Source organism: Elephas maximus, chromosome 3 (genome assembly GCF_024166365.1).
Source record: "Elephas maximus indicus isolate mEleMax1 chromosome 3, mEleMax1 primary haplotype, whole genome shotgun sequence".
Lineage (NCBI taxonomy): Eukaryota > Metazoa > Chordata > Mammalia > Proboscidea > Elephantidae > Elephas > Elephas maximus.
In genome coordinates, this window is record NC_064821.1 from 173,052,056 (window position 1) to 173,073,321 (window position 21,266).

Below are 21,266 nucleotides of genomic sequence, written 5' to 3' on the forward strand. Positions count from 1 at the left end.
CATTGTGCGTGGTGCTGCCATGAGTCAGTGCTGTCTCAACGGAGTCCACTTAAATTTGTCCTCCAGAGTAAAATAATTGGCAAATTTATAGGAAGCATTTTCTTCTTCAATACTGATGAAAATTTCTCTTGTATAGAAGATGTAGAGTGTGGAGAAAAAAGAAACTTTTGAGAACCAAGGCAAAAACAAATATTTTAAGACACCAAGTATCTATAGGTTAGTCCCTGACTTACGACAGGGTTCTGTCCTGACAACTACTTCATTGTAAGTTGGTTCTGATATAAGTCGGATACCTCTTTTTTTTTAGTTTTCATTATTATTGCCTTTTATTATCAGTATCTTTATAAATCCAATTTGCATTTGTCTTTGGGGGCTGGAAACACTACAACTGAGAATGATAACATCAGCAAATTGTGTGTTACAGCGTTATATGTAGTACATGTCATTAATAAGATAAAAAAATGAAAAAACAGTCATAAGTATGGTTCACTGGAACTCAAATACATCATAAATTGGGAGACTGCCTGTATAGAATTGTGACTTTTATTTACAATACTAAGGATAAATGAATCTCTCATACTCCAGAAGGCCTGGACAATTGAGTAGTCAGTAATATCATTCACTGAAAAAAAAGGAACACAAGAAGATTTATTTTTCCTTATTTACTTATTTACTAACTAATTCATTTTGCTGGTGGGGGTAGAGTGAAGGAAATGATAATCTAGTATGGAATATTTTGAGTTGAAGAGACTGCGAGTCCTTCATTTGAAAAGTCTAGTAGGCAGATAAGCATATAGATTGAGAACTCAAAGGAGAGAAGATACAAATGTGAAAGTCCTCAGCATGTAAATGGTTATCGAAGCCACAGGAGTGGATGAGGCCATTCAGGGAGAGTGGCCAGAGTAGGAAGGGAAAAGAGCTAAGTCTGGAACGCCAGGGAACATGCATACTTAGGGTACAGGAAAGGACAGGGACAGGCAAAGGAGGCTAAGTGTCAACAAAGAGAGAAGCAAAAGTAGAGAACAGGTTATCATCAAAGCCTGGAAAAAAATTTTTAAGAAGGAATTGCTCAACAGTACCAAACATGGCAGAGAGGTCAGGTAAGACAAAGACTAGAAGAATTCACTGGATTTAGCAGCAAAGAAGTCACCGATAACTTCAGCATGTGTAATTTCAGTGAGAAGGTGGGGGTGGAAGTTAGATTACTACGGAAAATGGAGCTAGAGAACAGAGATAACTCATTTCAAGTATTTTCGTAAAAAAGTGGAGAAAATTAGTGCAGCTGCCAGATGAAGACATGGGGGTAGAGGGAGGATTTCATTTTAATGTGTAAGACACTTAAGCGTGCTTAAGTGCTGATAGGAAAGAGGCAGTAAAAAGAAAGAGCTGAAGATCTGAGAGGATATAAATGATGGAGCCAGGGCAGATCTTTCCCTGAGGACGTCAGAGGGGATGGAATCCTTCTCCAGAACAGGAGAAGGGGCTCTTCTCCCATATAAGGAGGAAAAAAGAAAAGAACGAGCTCTAAGGCAGACAAGTTTGTCAATAGACCGCTGTGAATAGCTCAAAACTGCTAGTGATAAATTTCATATCAAAAAAACACAGTACTAGTTGGTACACAGTAGGCCCTCAAAGAGATGTTTCCTGTAAACTTACATGCTTATAATCTGCTATTTATAATACAAAAAGTCTTTGTAGCCTCAGTTAAGACAGACTTCTATTCAGGGCCTGGCAGGTGTCCTACTGAGAAATTTTATTTAAAAAAAAAATGCCCATTTTTGTAGTATAATTGACTAGTTAATAGTTTTTTTATGAGTAAAAAAGTTTAAACTTGAAATATGAATTTAAAGAGTGTGTGTTCTTTAAGTTCCCACATATCTAACCACAGATCATTCCTTCTATATATTTTTGATCAAATTTCTTACACACTGAATATAAGCAATTAGAATAATGTAAAAAAGAGACTAGCATGCAGTTCACCTATCAATTAACATATAATTGTATAATTCATAACTTTTCGTCTTAAAGGCCAGTGAAAGGAAAGCAAGATAGCACAACAGAAAGAATAAAAAATAGAAAATGAAGAAATCTTCTATCATAGGCTATATAGGTGACTTTGGACTAGTTTCCTCCCTGGTTGGGGCCTCTATTTCCTTATGTAGGAGCAGGAATGCTAAAGTAGATGCTATCTAGCATAAAAATGTCATGATTCCATGTGTCAAAATGAATATTTTTGACAAAAATAACACTTTATCACCTAGGAAAACAAATTCATTTTGCTGTAATTCTACAAATTCTATACAGCATCACTTCCACACTTTCTAGAAAGAACAGTACAGATGAAGAACACACGATCAAAAAGCAAATAAGGGAAGAGACATTCCTAGACTAATCTAAGGAAAGACCTTGGGCTTAAAACTTGAGAATACACATCATGGTCTAAGAAAATTTAGTGAAAAGAAAATGATACAAAATTTCTCCATTTCGATAAGGTAACAACACTGCAAGAATATAGAAAATTAAAATCAGGTTAAAAAAAAAAATCCAAAAAACCAAACCCAGTGCCGTTGAGTCAATTCCGGCTCATAGTGACCCTACAGGACAGAGTACAACTGCCCCAAACAGTTTCCAAGGAGCGCCTGGTGGATTTGAACTGCCAACCCTTTGATTAGCAGCTGTAGCACTAAACCACTACACCACCATGCACCTAAAAATGAAAATACATTCCCTACAACTCTTAAAAATGAGGGGACAAGGGAACAACTTTACAGAACTCAGGAGTCGGTGTGAACTGAAGATCTCTACCCAGCGCAAACTGCAGCTTGTATGAAGGAAACAGAAAGATAGTCTCTCAGATAAGCGAGGACTCACACAACACAACAAAACAAAATGATTCAAGTATCCTTTCTGAATAAGGCACCTGAAGAATTAAGCAAGAACATGGAAAATGAATAAAACTTTTTTGTTGTTGTTGTTGTTAAGAATCAAGACAAGGCAAGAAACCAAGTCAGTAGGTTACCTGTACTTTAAAAAATACTTGACTTTTTGTCCTAAAGAGCTCAACCTTTTCTTTCCTTTCTGGATGATCTAAAAACGCAAGTGAAAAGAACAGCTGTAAACAGTTTCTTTAATCACAGATTCAATCAGCCAGTTTCCAGATCAGGCAATTTATAGTTCTCCTCATTGTCTATAGCCTACAGGCTAAATTCCTCAACTATGTATTCAACCTTCCACAGTCTAACTTCAGTCTCTCAAACTTCACCCTCTATTATTTACTTTCAGCCACTCTTCACTCAAACTGAACTATCTACTCTTCCTTTTCCAGGCACTATGTACCTGTATCTGGTGGTGTAGTGATTAAGTGCTATGGCTGCTAAGCAAAAAGTTGGCAGTTTAAATCCAACCAGGCACTCCCTGGAAACTCTATGGGGCAGTTCTACTCTGTCCTATAGGGTCACTATGAGTCAGAATGGACTCGACGGCAACAGGTTATGTACCCACACACCATTCATCGTGCTGTCCTTTCCATTTGGGAATCTCTTCTATCCCTTTCCTACCATCTAACCTCATTCAAATGGTATGAAGGGAAAAAAAAAAAAAAAAAAAAACCAAATCTGTTGCCGTCCAGTCAATTCCAACTCACGTAGACCCTATAGGCCAGAGTAGAACTACCCCATTTCCCAAGGGGTGGCCGGTGAATTCAAACTGCTGACCTTTTGGTTCGCAGCCAAACTCTTAACTACTGTGCCACCAGGGCTCTGGTATAAAGGAAAGGAAAACAAATTTTAGATTCGAGGACCTGGGCTCAAGTCTAATTTCAACACTGAATGATGCTGAACAAATAACTTTCCTCTACATAAAATATTTTAGACAGCTACAAGTTGGTAAACACATATTGCCTGACTATATAAAATGGCTATAAAAATTTACTTCAAAGGGTAGTTTGAGAATTAAATGATATAGGATATTCAAAGTGCTATGATTCGAGACTTCACTCAAAATCTTTTTCTATGATACATTTCCTTGTCCCTGGGTAAAACTATTCTCTGGTTCCTATAAACTCCTGGGCCATTTTTATGCATGTCTGGAGTAGCAGCCTTGCATATGAAAGATATTGAGAGCACGGAAAATAGGATTTTAATGAAGTGTTTTTGTTACATGTTATGAAAGTGCTCCTCTTTTGGTATTTTCACAAGTATAATTATCAAAAGGGAAATCAATAGTATCTGAGGAGGAAAATGTATTGGAGTTTTCTGGTAGAGGAATATTAAGTAAAGAATACAAAAGTATATGTATAGGTCACAAAGACATACTTGGTGATATAGACAAAAAGATTATAGAATGTTTACATTCTTGAGATCAAGAGTGAAATAAGTCAGTAACACAGTTGGAGTTTGACAAAATAGTACAAAGACTTTTACAAACTATACTGTGAAGGCTCTATGATGGCTATCTTGGTTGTTGTTGTTGTTAGGTACTGCTGAGTCAGTTCCAACTCACAGTGAGTCTGTATGTACAACAAAATGAAACACTGCCCAGTCCTGTGCCATTCTCACAATTGTTGCTACGCTTGAGCCCATTGTTGCAGCCACCGCGTCAGTCCATCTCATTGAGGATCTTCCTCTTTTTTGCTGACCCTCTATTTTATCAAGCACGATGGCCTTCTTCAGGGACTGATCCCTCCTAATAACCTGTCCTGAATACCTGAGATGAAGTCTTGCCAACCTCCTTTCGAAGGAGCATTCTGGCTGTACCTCCTCCAAGACAGATTTGTTCATTTTTCTGGCAGTCCATTGTATATTCAATATTCTTTGCCATCACCATAACTCAAAGGTGTCAATTCTTCTTCAGTCTTCCTTATTCACTGTCCAGCTTTCCCATGCATTTGAGGTGATTAAAAACACCATGGCTTGGGTCAGGTCACCTTAGTACTTACAGTGACATCTTTGTGTTTTAACACTTTCAAAAAGTCTTTTGCAGCAGATTTACCCAAAGCAATGTGTCTTTTGATTTCTTGACTGCTGCTTCCATGGGTGTTGATTGTCGATCCAAGTAAAATGAAATCCTTTTTTCCGTTTCAATCTTTTTTCCGTTTATCATGATGTTGCTTATTGGTCCAGTTGTGAGGATTTTCATGTTGAGGTGTAATCCATACTGAAGGCTGTAGTCTTTGATCCTCAGTAAGTGCTTCAAGTCCTCCTCACCTTCAGCAAGCAACGCTGTGTCATCTTGGTTACCCTTATTACAATGAAAAAAAAAAACTCACACAAATGAAACAAAATATAGTCAAAGGCAGAGCAACAGACCAGCTAGCTCTACTTTGAAGGGATGTCTGGAGAGGAGATTGGAAAGGATCTGTGCGGCAGTCAAAGGATGGGATTACAAGGGGGTTGTATGTAAAAAGACTGTACTAAGCAGATACGTTCAGACATTTCTTGAGTGAGACGGACCTCCAGGGGTATCTCCTGACAACTCTTGATCACAGCCAGTGAAAATAAACTTCATGTTTATGCAACATATTGTGTTACTTGAACTGTCTGATACCATTCCACTCATGGAAAGAAACTCCAGAAGAAGCAGAGTGGCTGAGTTAGAGAAACTGCAAGAAATATTTAAAACAGCTTCTCAGTTATTCTGAATGCTGGACTGGTGCTTCTTTGAGGGCAACACAATACCAGCAGAGTCAAGTGGTAGGTAGGCTTTATAGGGTTACCTTAGCAATATAGTTTTCAAATTCATTTTGAGTATCACTACCAGCTGGTACTAACTTGCAGCCTCTCAAATGAGGAAATGGCAAGTGCTGATATTGCCATTATTACTGAGTTCCTAAAAGCAAAGAATACCAAAAAGATGTTTACCTGTGTTTTATTGACTGTGCAAGGGCATTCAACCATGTGGATCATAACAATAACATTTTGAAGAACGGGAATTCCAGAACATTTAATTGTGCCCCTGTGGAACCTGCACATAGACCAAGAGGCAGTTATTCAAATAAAACAAGAAAGGTGTACGTCAGGGCTATATCCTTTCACCATAATATTCAATCTGTATCCTGAGCAAATAACACCATAAACTGGACTATATGAAGAAGAATGTGGCATCAGGATTGGAGGAAGACTCATTAGTGACCTGTGTTACGCAGATGACACAACCTTGCTTGCTGAAAGTGAAGAGGATTGAAGCACTTACTGATAAAGACCAAAGGCTAGAGCCTTCAATATGGACTACACCTCAACGTAAAGAAAATGCTCACAACTGGACCAAAAAGCAACATCATGATAAATGGCAAAATGACTGAATTTGTCAAGCATTTCATTTTACTTGGATCAAGAAGACCCATGGGAACAGCAGTCATGAAATCAAATGACGTATTACTGCCCTGGGCAAATCTGCTGCAAAAGATCTCTTGAATGTGTTAAAAAGCAAAAATGTCACTTTGAAGACTACGGTATGCCTGACCCAAGCTATGGTATTTTCAGTCACCTCACAGGCATGCAAAAGCTGGACAATAAATAAGGAAGAATGAAGATGCATTGATGTCTTTGAATTATGACACTGACAAAGAATACTGAATATACAGTACCATGGACTGCCAGAAGAAGGAACAAATCTGTCTTGGAAGAAGTACAGCCAGAATGCTCCTTAGATAGGAGGTTGGTGAGACTCTGTCTTATGTTCTTTGAACATGTTGTCAGGAGGGATCAGTCCCTGGAGAAGGACATTACGCTTGGTAAAGCAGAGGGTTAGTGAAAAAGAGGAAGACCCTCAATGAAATGGATTGCACACCACAGTGGTTGCCACACTGGGCTCAAATAGCAACAATTTTAAGAATAATGCAAGACCGGGGAGCGTCTCATTCCGTTCTATGCAGGGGTCCCTAGGTATCGGAGCCAACTTGATGGCACCTAACAACAAGTAACACAGAGTTCCTGGTTGTTCAGGAGGAGTTAACTTTGTTAGAATAATGACAGAGTTTACAGTTCTCAGCCGTATGTAATTACAAATTATCAGCATCTTATCAGTATTACTAGCTTGGTGAGTTTATCCTTTCATTAATAGAAACACACTAACAGAAAGTATAAAGGGAATTTTTGTAATCTTTTCTAACCGTGTTCCTAGAGCTTTTATTTCTAAAACTGTTCTCTGCCTTGTATATAGAGAAAACAGTGATGTCAGAAGGACAGCCAAAGAAAGAAACTCATTTGAGCTGCAAGTCATTCCTTAACCATAAGTAATGACCAAAATGAGAAGACCTGCAAACTCAGGATGATGCATGGAGGTGACACTTTTTTTTTTTCTTTGCTATGCTTTAAGTGAAAGCTCACAATTCAAATCAGTTTCTCATACAAAAACTTATACACACATTGTTATGTGACCCTAGTTGCTCTCCCTACAATGTGACAGCATACTCTTCCTCTCCACCCTTTATTTCCCATGTCCATTCAACCAGCTCCTGTCCCCCTCTGCCTTCTCATCTGGAGGTGATACTTTTAAGCACATTTGAGATACTTTTAAGATACTCTGAGCCTAGGCTAGCCTCAAAAAAGTAACAACAGAAGATAAAATGTTAATAACTTGATGTTTTGATATCAGCACTAGAGAATTCCCAGGAACTAGTACTGAAATACGGTTGCAGTCTGCGAACGAGGAAATCTATACAATTTTCACTAGAGAAGGAATGCCACAGAATGAGTTTTTTCTAAGTGTGTGTTTTTTTTTTTTTTTATGCTAGTGATGACTTACTTAAATGAAATGCAGCAAACTTGCAAGTCCAAAATCAATACTATGGGTAGTTCCTCATTTCATTAAGATAAAATAAGTCTTGGGTGTGAGCCAGTTTCTAAGCCACAATGCTTGGCAATAGCATTTGATTAGGAAAATCCTGAGAATTTCTTCTGAAACCAGTAAACCAGTTTCAGGGCAGAGAAAGATTTTTTTTTTTTTTTTAAGACAGCAGATAGACACTTTCAATCGTGGGTTTGTTGTCAATATTTGTATCCTTAATCTCTCTTACACTATTCCTTTGCCCCCATCTATAGTCATGTTCAAGTCCCTAGCCTAAAAATAAATGCAGAAAATAAAACTGTTGTTTATTCCTGTTTTTCTTCTTTTCCCACTTTTCTCCTTGTCTTCAGTAACAAACCTCCTAAAACCACCTGCTCGCTCTCAATCCCTTGACACCTGGCTTCTGCTCCCACATCTCAAATGAAATTTCTCTCTTAAAGTTCACCAAAGACTTGCTGATCTCACTGCCAAATAAAAACAAGTTCTCATACCACCTGATCTCTCCACACTATGACCCAGCTGAACGCTCTCTCTTCTAAATATTTTTCTCAGTTAACATCCATGACACTGCATTGCTCTCCAATGTTTTGGTTTCATTCCCCTTCATTAGGTCTTTTTCTTCTATTAAGCTTTTATCCTTTGGCCCTTCAGATTTGTTCTATATGCTGTCTCTGGCTTCAGTTATCTTGTCCATGTGTCATGGATTGAATTACACTCCCTAAAAATATGTGTATCAGTCCGGCTAGGCCATGATTCCCAGTATTGTGTGATTGTCCACCATTTTGTCATCTAATGTAATTTTCCTATGTGTTGTAAATCCTGTTCTATGATGGCAATAAGGTGGGATGGGGGCAGTTATGTTAATGAGGCAAGACTCAATCTACAAAACTGGGTTGTGTCTTGAGCCAATCTCTTTTAAGATATAAAACAGAGAAGCAAGCAGGGAGACAGGGGGACCTCATACCACCAAGAAAGGAGTGCTGGGAGCAGAGCGCGTCCTTTGGACCCAGGGTTTCAGTGCTGCGAAGCTCCCAGATCAAGAGAAGATTGATGACAAGGATCTTCCTCCAAAGCCAACAGAGAGAGAAAGACATCCCCTGGAGCTGATGTCCTAATCGTGGACTTGTAGCTTACTACACTGTGAGAAAATAAATTTCTCTTCATTAATGCCATATACCTGTGGTATTTCTGTTACAGCAGCACTAGATGACTAAGACAAAATTCAAAGACTTTTTCTTTTCTGTGTGTAAATCTTTTCATGAGTTTTTTATAATAGTGGTCTCATATAATATTTGTCCTTTTGTGATTGACTTACTTCACTCAGCAAAATGCCCTCCAGATTCATCCATGTTGTGAGATGTTTTGCAGATTCATCATTGTACTTTATCATTGCATAGTATTCCATTGTGTGTATGTTCCATAGTTTGTTTATCCATTCATTTGTTGATGGGCACCTAGGTTGTTTTCATCTTTTTTGCTATTGTGAATAATGCTGCAATGAACATGAGTGTGCATATGTCTATTTGTGTGACAGCCCTTATTTTTCTAGGATATATTCCTGGGATCTCATCACACTCTTAATTCTCTTGTCCCCTTGGCCTCGCCACATACCTACAAACCCCTAAGCCTGAATAAACTCTACCATTCCTTTTCTTCTATTCATAACCTCTAAGCATTGCTACAGAAAACTGAATGGGCATATACAGTGTTGTCACTACAATTTATGGTTTTCAATTTCTTTGGGCCTTTTAGGCTTCTCCTTGATCAACTTCCGCTCCCAGTCATTGCAGCTTTTCCAATCTTTTATCGTTATCCTCACGTCCCTTATATCGTCTCTCTCAGCTGCTACTGAGGAAGATAAGGACATCAGATGAGAATTCTCTTAAAATTCCAGCCTAAAACCAACCTACTAACTTTGCATAAGTCACTCCCCTATTTTGGGCTCCTTATACCCTACCTACAGAATCAAGGAAAGTCTACAATTCTTGAAATGACCACCCCTTCTCCCTCTCTTTCTGTAGCACTATATACTTACAGTGCCCTCAGCACACCATGCTGTTCCATGCCACTGTAAACACCATTCCTTCTATCGTTCCATTTCCTTCTTCAGCTAGATTTTTTTTCAAGACCTTACTAAGGAATTCTCTTCTGTGCCACTTCCCCTGGTGCCCTTCCCAACCCCTCCCTTCTCCACCCCTCAAAAAGTTAAACACTTCTTCCACTATATTTTTTCTTATTACTGCGCATTTTACACTGTGTAGTGATTTGGTTAACGTGTCTGTCTCCTCTATTAGACTTCAGGTCTTTGAGGGAATGCACCGCATCTTTCTACCCTACTGCCTAGCAAAGCACCTGACACAAATTAGGCATGAAAAAAGTGTTCATCAAGTTGCTAACTGAAGCTCTTTACACAAAACCACACCTCAAATCAGTCTCACTGCTTTACAATGATCTCTCATAAAGATAATTAAAGAACAAATTTGGTATGAAATGGCTGGCAGAAATGATAACTATAGACATTGAGTGAGAGGTGAAATCTTAGTGGGATGGTGTAAAGATTTCACTCATTCAACAAATCACCAACATTTATTAAGGACGTAGTATAAGTTTTTTTAAGTAGTAAGTATTGGAGGAAAGCAGTGGGTGGGTTATAGGATGGGGCAGTTGTGCATATAAAGCTGATGAGGCATTTGGTCTGAATTTGGAAGGGTGGCTGGAATTTGGACAGACTAAAGGAAGAGTGAAGAACGGGGAGGAAAAGGAGAGAGTTCCAAGGACACAGAAACATATACACATTACGCTAATATAACTTGACTGGTCTTGGCTAAAATAGAAGGTTAAGGAAGAATAGTGTTAGGAAATAAAATTGAAAGCTTAATCACAGAAAGAAAGGGCCTTAAGAATTACCTAGGTTACCCATCCTTCTAATAAAGGATAAGGTTCCTGAGAAATGGTTGTTGAACTGCTGGCAGGAGCTTTTATTCTGACATAGCCTATTCCACTACTTTGTTGGGTATCCCTTCTCTAAGTGTTAGAAATTATTTTTCTAATATTATACTTACTAGAAAAAAGCTTCCTTTAACATCTCCCCTTGGTCCTAATTCTGTCTCTGATACCCCCAGAAGAAGTCTATTCCTTTTTATGGGGCAGTCGTCCGAATATCTTTCACTTAATTATGTGTGATTTTGAGCAAATTACGTTGCTTCTCTGAGGATCAGCTAAAATAAAAGTGTGGCAGAGGCTAACCGTCCCCCAGTGTCTGTCTTGCCCTTATCTTAACTGCATTTTTTTGCTGGGCACATGGCCACCCAGTAAAGACTACATTTCTCAACCTTCCTTGCAGCTGGGTGTGGCCTTGTGCTTAAGTTCTGCTCAGTGGATTGAGCAGAAGGGACCTCCTCTTCCCCTTGTCCCCTTCCCAATGGCTGGAATTCGGATGTGGGGTGAGCCAATTTAGTCCCTGTGGATGAGAACAATAACCCCAGGCAGGACATGGTAAAAATATAAAAAGGGCCCAGGGCCCCAACAACTTGGCAGAGCAGAACCACCACAACAGGTTGGACTTTCATACGAGAGAGAGAACTAAACTTTTGTCTTGTTTAAGTCATTTTTTTTCAATTGCTTGAAAAAAAGTTATAGCACCTGACATGTATCTTAACCCTATAGGAGAAAACAATGGTTTCCTAACTCTATGAAAGGGTTTTTGTGAGAATTAAATAAAATTAGGAATGTAAAATATACAAGTTCATTTTTTTAAATATTTGAAGATTATTATCTTCTCTCTTTAGACTAACCCCAAAACCAAACCAAACCCATTGCTGTCGAGTTGATTCTGACCCAAAGCAACCCTATAGGACAAAGAACTGCTCCATAGGGTTTCCAAGGAGCGGCCGGTGAATTCGAACTGCTGACCTTTTGGGTCGCAGCTGAGCTCTTAATCACTGCACCACCAGGCCTCCCGCAGTACCCTGTTATTGACATAATTCAAGATTTCTCAGAATCCCAGTGCCTTCCCCGGGATCTCTATCTGACAATGTCCTTCAAAAGATGACACCGCATACTGAACTTAAGTCTATATAAGTTGTGTTATAGGCACAGCATACACATGAGTCATATGACTTCCTCATGTATTTAATTTTAAATCTGTGCCACATCCTTCGTAAAACCACAACAGACCCTTTCTCCAAATATTTGCCTACTGTGCAAGGCTTATGATATAATGATAAATATTAACTTGCTGGTATAAAGTGGAGCGTCCCAGGGTGGTGCAAACAGGTAAGCATTTGGCTGCTAACCAAAAGGCAAGTGGCTCGAGTCTACTCGGATACACTTTGGATCAAAGGCCTGGCAATCTACTTCCAAAAAGTCAGTCATTGAAAACCCTATGGAGCATAGTTCTACTCTGACACACACTGGGTCATTATTAGTTGGAATTGACTTGATAGCAATTTTTTTTTTTTTGATAAGACTGCGTTACTAACAGTTGTTTTTGTTAGTTGCTGTCAAAATGATTTCCAGCTCATGGCAACCCCATGTGTGCAGAGTAGAGCTGCTCTGTGAAGTTGTAATGAAAAAGAATTTTGCAAACTCACTACTGGAAAGGCACACCTTGAAAAAATAATGTATGAGTACTATGTTTCTTATCTTTCATATATATAATGGTGTTGGGACAAATCTAAAGGGGCAGAACCAACGATTTGTTTAGTGGTGTCACATATTGGAACCAGTTTTCTGGGACTGACATTCAGAAAAAGTCCTATTATATTTATCTACTATTTTGCTAAAACATAAAAATGAAAAAACATAAGACCTGAGAAGCAGTAGAGTTTAGTGATTATGAGAGCAGATCCTGGAGCCAGACCGCCTCCTACCACTGCCAGGTGCTTGCTGTGTAACTTTTGGTGCCTCTTTGTTTCCTCAGGTATAAAATGAGAGTATAACCGTGATGATAATAATGTCATAATAGTACCTTCTTCATAGGATTGTTCTGAAGATCAAATGTAAAGGTTTAATAAAGTTCCTGGCACATGAGAAAAGTATTCAATAAATGTTAGATTTTTTTTTTTAATATTACAGCTGGAAGCCCTGGTGGCGTAGTGGTTAAGTGCTATGGCTGCTAACCAAAAGGTCGGCAGTTTGAATCCACCAGGCACTCCCTGGAAACTGTGGGGGCAGTTCTGCTCTGTCCTACAGGGTCACTGTCATGGATTAAATTGTGTCCCCCAAACTATCTGTCAACGTGGCTAGGTCACGATTCCCTTGTATGGCTGTATGATTGTCTACCATTTTATCTTCTACTGTGATTTCCCTACATGTTTTAAATCCTATCACCATGATGTAATAAAATGGATTAGCAGCAATTATACTAACGAGGTCTACAAGATTAGATACGTCTTAAGCCAATCTCTTTTGAGACATAAAAGAGAGAAGTGAGCAGAAAGACATGGGGACCTCATACCACCAAGAAAGCAGTGCCAGGATCTGAGATTCCTGCACTGAGATGCTCCCAGAACAAGGGAAGATTGCTGACAAGGACCCTCCTCCAGAGCCAACAGAGAGAGAAAGACTTCCTCCGGAGCTGATGCCCTGATTTTGGACTTGTAGCCTACTGGACCATTACAGAATAATATTCTCTTTGTTAAAGCCATCCCCTTGTGCCATTTCTGTTATAGCAGCACTAGATGACTAAGACAGTTGCTATGAGTCAGAATTGACTCGACGGCAACAGGTTTGGTTTGGTTTCATTATTACAGTTATTTTAATAATGTGAATTGACAACTCCATTTCTGTTCAGGGCATAAAGAATTCTGTGCCAGTATGGTCAAACAGCATTCACTAATACTGGTTATTTTTGATACACGATACTTATCAGTGATTTTTCCATCTTAAAAAAACCAACTGAATGCACTGAAGGACCAGTTAATAACATATATTAAAAAACTTAAAAATCTGTATGCCCTTTTATTCAACAATTCCACTTATAGCTATTAACCCTAAATAAGTAACAATGGGTGTACACAAAATTTGGTTATAAGGATGCTCACTGTAATTTGTTTATAAAAGTATTGTTTTTAAAAAAGGAAGAAAAACTATTTCAAAAGGGGCATGATTTAAGAAGTCATGGAAATTCATACAATGTAATGATATGTATCTGTTTAAATAATTTTATAACTGAATATTTAATGATATAAAAAGATACATTAATAAAAAAGTAAGTACTATATGACCCCCATTTTTTTTTTTTAAAGGGTATGTTATAAATGTGTGTGACAGGAAGGTGTATATATGTATATGGATTAAATGAAGACTCGTAAGTTATACACTAAAATATTAATAATAAAAATTATCTCTGGGTAGTTCGTTTATGGACAATTTTTGCTCTTTTCTTTTGCTTTTCTATTTCTAAGTTTCCCACCTGAACCTATACTTCTTTTGAAATAAGGGAAAAAGCTATTAAAAAGAAGTAAAGTCATGCATCACCTAACGTCCATGATACGTTCTGTGAAACAGTACGTTACGTGATTTGGACGTTGTGTGAGCGCCATGTTATATACAGGCAGTCTCCGGGTTAGGAACATGCAACTTATATAGAACCCGTAGTTATGAACCAGCCTCTGTAAAGCATGTTATTAAAAGTTCAAGGTACATACAATGGTCTGTAATAACAAATAGGCACCACTTTGTGACATATCAAAACATTATTATTACTGTATTATTACGTTAAAGATGTTTAAGTGTATCTGAAAGTGTTTCTTTAATGTTTTTTATGCATAATCTGAACTCCATTATAACCTTATGGGACCACAGACGTTGCCCGAACTGATGTTATGCAGCGTATGACTGTATGCAATATGCAGGGAACAAAAATCTTATAACAAAGATGTACTCTGGCCAAAGAGAAGAAATCCTTCAACTTGTTTACAAAGTTAAAAGATCCAATACACAGATGTGCTCATTAGCTTCCCAGACACTCCCTGAATTCACATGGTTTTCTGTCACAAGCTCATGTGAAACTTAGAAAAGTATTTTAGCTATCGGCACAAAAAAAAAAAAAGATGAACAAAATAAAAGGAGCTGGGAAACGCTAAAAATATAGGACTATTTCTTCCTCTTATTTCTTTATTAAAGCAGACTGGGAATTAAACTGGTTCTGATAGCCTTAATAAACCTCAAAATTGATTTACATTCACTTACAGAGAAAGAGATGATGTGAAAAGAGTTAATTAATGTAATATGCTGCCTTTCTGAAAAGTCTTCGAAAATATTTTATTAGGCAAGGATTTGGCATTGGCTTATTAGATCACAATTAATTGTACAGTGTATTTTCTGAATGTTTTATTAACTATAATACTTAAAATCTGACCATTTAACCTGGCCATTTAAATAATTTTTATTACAAATAAGTATCTTTTAGTCTTTATATATATTTTTCCTAACCCCTTCACTGGACAAATTTTCCCAGGAGAAACTGGATCCTTCTAAAATTAATTTTCACTAATAATCTTTAAAAGGGCAAAACTGTGTCAGGCCATTCTAAGTAAGAAGTTCAATAAGCAGGCTTGTATGGCTTCAATATACAAGAATCTAAGAAATCCACCATAAATATGTCTCCAACTGCTTATCAGGCTTAATGTCACCTCAAATGTAGTACGTCAAACATACAGCTCACCTCCTTATACCCCGACCACCACACACAACATCTCCCTTAAAAGCAAAACAAAATTAAGATTCTTCTTCCTGACTTCCTTACTTCTGTCAAGGCATCTCTCTTACAGCATTATCACTTATCAGTCACTTACATGGGAAACCTCAGACTTCAGGCTGTCTTATCAGCTCCTGCCTGGGTTACCTGAAAAAAAAACCTGAAGAGCCTCCTAATTTGTCTCCCCATCTCTAATCTATCTCCACTTGAATCCAGAAAGCACCAGCCTGCCTGCCAGCTTAAATACTGCTTAAGTCACATTACAACTCAGTTTAAGAATCTTCTATTGAAATTTATACTATAAGCAGAGGAAGGCAAACTCTTTGCCATGGCATTCGAGGCCTTTTTTTCCCCCTAATCTTACCTTAAGTTTCTGTTAAACATGAATCCTCTCGGCGATTAGGCTGATCACTAACTCCTATTACTGCCTTGTATAAATCCTCTCAAGCTGTCCTCCCAAACCTGCTTTTTGGTCAAAGCAAATTCATCCTTCTGGCACTCAGCTCTTATGCTAACGGGGTTTTCAGTAACTGTCACAGCTGTAAATAAGCTCTTTTTCTTCAGAATTTCACCATACCCCCATATTGTCTGACCCACTAAATCCTACTGTCTCCTACTGTCCAGCAATACATCATGTAATTCCATTAAGTAGAGGTGATTTACTTGTGGGCCTTTATATTTTTTGTAATTCTCATAGTCCTTAAAAGATAGATAAGAACCTGGTAAAAACCCAGTTCCTATCTGGTGAACAATGAATGATGTGCATTTTTAGTTTTTGCACTTTATTATCATTATCATTTTGCTATGTACTTCTAAGGCTTTTCTCTAATAAAATGAGTACTGTTTCACATAGGTTTACACACTGGGGGTCCCCAAGATCACTCCCCAGTTCGGCTCTTCACTAAGAGGACTCACAGCACTCAGCATACAGTAGTGCTCATGGCTAAGATTTGTTAACAGCAAAACGAAAGCACATCAAGCACAATCAGCAAAGGAAAAAAGGTGCATGGGACGAAGTCTAGAGGAAACCAGGCACAAGCTTCCAAGAGTCCTCTCTCGTGGTGTCACAAAAAACAAACAAAAAAAAACCAAACCCACTGCCCCTGAGTTGATTCTGCCTCATAGTGACTTTATAGGACAGAGTATAACTGCTCCATAGGGTTTCCAAGGAGCACCTGGTGAATTCAAACTGCTGACCTTTCGGTTAACAGCCAAGCTCTTAACCGCTGTGCCACCAGGGTTCTAGTGGTGTCACAAGACACAGTTTCTCCAGCATCAAATTATGACAACATGTGTGAACTTCTGTCTACCAGGGAAGCTCATCAGAGATTCAGCGCTCAAGGCATTTATTGGGGGTTGGTCATGAAGGCACTCTTTACCAAGCACGGATCAATTTTCCAACTGCCAGAAGGAAAGCACGTAAAAACCACACTGTTCAAACCACACTAGACCCAGTGAGACAACCTTATCATTTAGGGGAAGCCTTATATTAGTGTAAGGAACCGTTGTTTGTTCAAGTTCTCAGATGCCAATCAAGGGCCAACCTTGTAAGCAGGCCAGAAAGAATAGCAGTTTTGGGCCTGCTATGTCAACTCTTTTCTGCATAGTTCATTTCATATTTTTATGGGAGAAAACTAACTATATCTGGTTTATAAGGGGCATATAAAGTGATTTTTTAAATTAAAATTAAAACTACATTTAACTAGAGATGCATTAAAACAAAACAAAACAAAAAAGCCAAACCCACTGTGGTCGAGTTGACTCCAACTCATAGTGATGCTATAGGACAGTACAGAGCTGCCCCATAGAGCTTCCAAGGAGCACCTGGTGAATTCAAACTGCCAATCTGTTGGTTAGAAGCCATAGCACTTAACCACTATGCCACCAGGGTTTCCAGAAATGCACTGGCACCCACTAATTAAGAGATATGCAATTTCAAAACAATTTTCATCCTTTAGATATTTTTTTCTTTGTAAAATACGAGTTTTAAGGAGAAAAATAAGGAGTCATGGTGGCACAATGGTTAAGCACTTGTCTGCTAACCAAAAGGTTGGTGGTTCAACCCACCCAGCAGCTCTGGGGGAGAAAGACCTGGTGATCTGCTTTTGTAGAGATTGTTGTTGTTGTGTGCCACTGAGTCGATTCCAAATCACAGTAACCCTACAGGACAGGGTAGAACTGTCCCATAGGGTTTCCAAGGAGTGGCTGGTGGATTCAAACTGCTGACCTTAGCAGCCTGAGCTCTTAACCACTTTGCCACCAGGGCTTCACTACAGAGATTACAGCCAAGAAAACCCTATGGGGCAGTTCTACTCTGTCCCATGGGGTCACTATGAGTTGGAATCAACTCAAAAGAACCCAACAACAACAACAAGGAAAAAATAAGGTATCATTCTCAAACCAACACTTGTTAGGATAAAGGACTTAAGTACATCTAAAGGAAATGGACCCTCTTGGACAAGTTCCTTGTCTCCTTTTTAAATGCCAACTGAGTGCCAAAGCACTGTGCTGGGTGTTTGAGGTACATTATCTCATGATAACCCCCATGTGCCACAGACTGTCTTTATTTTACAAATGGAATCTTTGAAAGGTTAAGAAATGTGGCCAGGTTTACCATAGTAGAGCTGGAATTCATACTAAGACCAGCTCATTCCAAACCCTTGCTCTTACCTTTACACGGAGCTACCTTCTAGCTTCAAAGGCACAGACTCCTTATAAGGATCATTTTGCTCCAAACTGTATGGCTTTTTATTTATTTGTTTATATAGGCCTTGATTAAAGTCAGATTTTAGATGGGAGAGAAAGGGGTAAGTTTAACCTATGATAAAGGTTCTTCCTTTCCAATTCTTTCAAAGTACAAATCAAATTATGTCCTTAACTTGTTAAAACCCCATTTCTAAACACAGTTTTTTCTTTTATCTGGCATTACCCTCTTCGAAGTTAGAAAGACCTGTATTCAATCTTGACGTTGTGCTCACCAGCTGTGGGGACCTTAGGAAAGTTAGTTACATTCTCTGAGCCTCTGTTTACACATCTGTAAAATGGGGAGCCCTACCTCATAGACTTGCTGTGAGAATTATATGTTTAAAAGGTCCAGTCTATACATGTTTGCCCGAGAAATGGATGCCTGTGATGGAATAACTGACTTGTGAGAAACAAGCCAAATCAAGATTTTTGGCGGGCGGGGGGAGGGGTATTAGGAAAGTGCCCTGACCACCAGGTGTCACCACTGGCCCAGAGAGGTGATCTAACTGCTGGAAGTTGGGGTGGGGGGGTAGGGGGTGGGGGTGTGGGGAGGGGGGGTGGGGTGGGACCCTGCTCCAAGTCTAGGTCTCACACCTATGGGAAGTTCACAAATTGGGTTTTCATCATTTTAAGAGCTGTCCAGTATTTGTTTCACCATTCTAGGTTATAGGTGTGCTAAAAATGGTAATAGTATAATTAATTAGCTCAATAGCCACATATTCGCCATCATGGTTTATTTTAAACTATCCTCAGCAGACCATTTAAAAATTTTGAGAATCAATAGTGCTTCCTACATCATTTGATTTGGCCAACTAGATATCTGCATTTTCTGGCTTCCACAGGGTTGAATAATGCCACAGCAGACAATTTTCCAGATTCAATTTCACAACCTATTGACATATTATTCTCTTTACATTATTAACAGGGATAACGATAAACGGAAAGGAGAATATTTTTAGGGTAAAACATAACGTCACCTTGAAGATTGAGGTGCTGCTGACCCAAGCCATGGTCTTTTTCAATAGCATCATACCATACGTGAAAGCTGGACAATGAATAAGAAAGACTGAAGAAGAACTGATGCACCTGAATTATGGCGCTGGCAAAGAATACTGAATATAACATGGACTGCCAGAAGAAGAAACAAATTTGTCTTGGAAGAAGTACAGCCAGAATGCTCCTTAGAAGCGAGGATGGCAAGACTTCGTCTCACGCACTTTAGATATGTCATCAGGAGAGACCAGTCCCTGCAGTACATCATGCTTGGTAAACTAGTTGTTGTTAGCTGCCATCAAGTCGGTTCTGACTCAAGGTGACCGTATATACAACCGAACGAAACACTGCCTGGTCCTGCGCCACCCTCACAATTGTTGTTGTGCTTCAGCCCATTGTTGCAGCTACTGTGTCAATCCATCTCTTTTTAGTAGAGGGTCAGTGAAAAAAAGGAAAACCCTCAAACAAGATGGATTGACACACTGGCCACAAAAATGGGCTCAAACATTGTGAGGATGGCACAGGATTGGACAGTGTTTTGTTCTGCTGCACACCGGGTCGATATGAGTCGGAACCTACTGGGAGGCCCCTAACAACATGACCAGCAAATTTAGGCACAATACACATTAAGTCTTCTTCTCGATCTCAGGAACTCAAATGTCCATTTTCTTAATCCCTTAAAGTTTCTAATTTCTTAAGAACACTTACCTTAGGATAAATTTGTCAATCTATGAGTACCTCTGAAACTACTCAACGAACACTGCCACACCTTCATTCTTCATTCTGGAACCTACCAATGACTCTCCCTGGGAGTGCCTACTGGCCATGGGTGCTCATGTCAAAAAGAGGGCAGGGGCTGAGCTCTGCTTCTGCTTCTAAGTCCTCCACACTGACACTAACTCATGACCACTTCAAGACCGGTAATTCAATGAGCAAATAGAGACGAGCGGGAGACGCAGCTCTAAGATGAGGCATTAGACTGCTGCCCTTCTGCCCGGAACCACGACTCCAATTAAGCCTGACCAGGCCTACCCTAGCCTCATCCTGGGCGCCGCAGTCCCCGGGAAACCTACAAGCGTGAAGGAGTTCTGCTAAGCACAGGCTCCTGTCCAGAGCAGACGCTCTTGGAACTCGAGCAGTTTGGGGTTATTTTTGCTTTTGTCTTACCAACAGCTCAAGTTCCACTTTGCATTTCACAAATATGGAAACGACTTAAGAGAAACCAGAAGCATTTTCTCCCTTCTGGCCCTCGCTCCCCTTCCTAGAGAACTTAGAAGGGAAGAGCAAATACCAGGAACCATCTGGAATCAGAAGCGCAGGAGCCCAAGCCAGATGAACCTATTTGCGAAGCACTCTGCGGAGATCAATAAATTCCTGACCGATTTCAGACTGGCCCTGGAGAATGGGGAGCTCACAATGCGGGCAGCCCTCTTGCAGCTAATGGGCCAAGGAAAGAGATGCTGCCATCAAACGAGCCCCCGGGGAAGGCGAGGGCAGAGGAGCGGGTGCCAAGGGCGCGTTACCTGGAGGACTCGGCGCTGAAGCTGCCGCCGTCCAGCAGCCGCATCTTGCAGAAGAGGACCCCATTGACGAAGGGCACCGAGGAGAGCTCCTCCAGCTCAAAGTCTACCCTAAACTTAAACTTCTTTTTCTTCATCATCATGAGAGCCAGGCGCCGGCGAGCGGGGTGCGGGGGCGGCCCCGGGGGGCGGGTGGGCAGGCGCCACCGCTTCAGCTCCGCCGAGCCCCGGGCCCGCCCAGCCCCAGGGCCGGGGCCGCGAGCGGCGCGCAGAGGAGCGGCCGGGGGGCGCCGCGGGACGGGCGGGGCCGCCGCCGCCGCCGCCGCCGCCTCCTCTCGCGGCAGCCCGGGCCAGAGCGCGGCGGCAGCGGGGGCGCGGACCCCGCCTGGCCGCGCGGAGCGGGCGTGCTGCAGTTCGCCCCCGGGGTAGGCGCCGTGCCGGTGTGCAGCTCGCCGCCGCCGCCGCCCGTCTGAGAGCCGGGAGAGGCGAGGCCACGCGCAGGGAACGACCGCTACCGCCGC

General features: G+C 40.3%; 1 protein-coding gene across 2 annotated transcripts in view; it reads right to left on the bottom strand.

The window, feature by feature from the left end:
- EEIG2 (EEIG family member 2) overlaps positions 1-20,955 on the bottom strand; it is a 70,090-nt gene extending 49,135 nt beyond the window's left edge. For both annotated transcript variants that reach the window (XM_049880203.1, XM_049880202.1), the window contains exon 1: positions 20,749-20,955. In XM_049880203.1, coding sequence (XP_049736160.1) covers positions 20,749-20,888 — 140 coding nt within the window. In that variant the 5' untranslated portion in view covers positions 20,889-20,955. The remainder of the gene's footprint in view (positions 1-20,748) is intronic.
- Between the last annotated feature and the right edge of the window lie 311 nt (positions 20,956-21,266).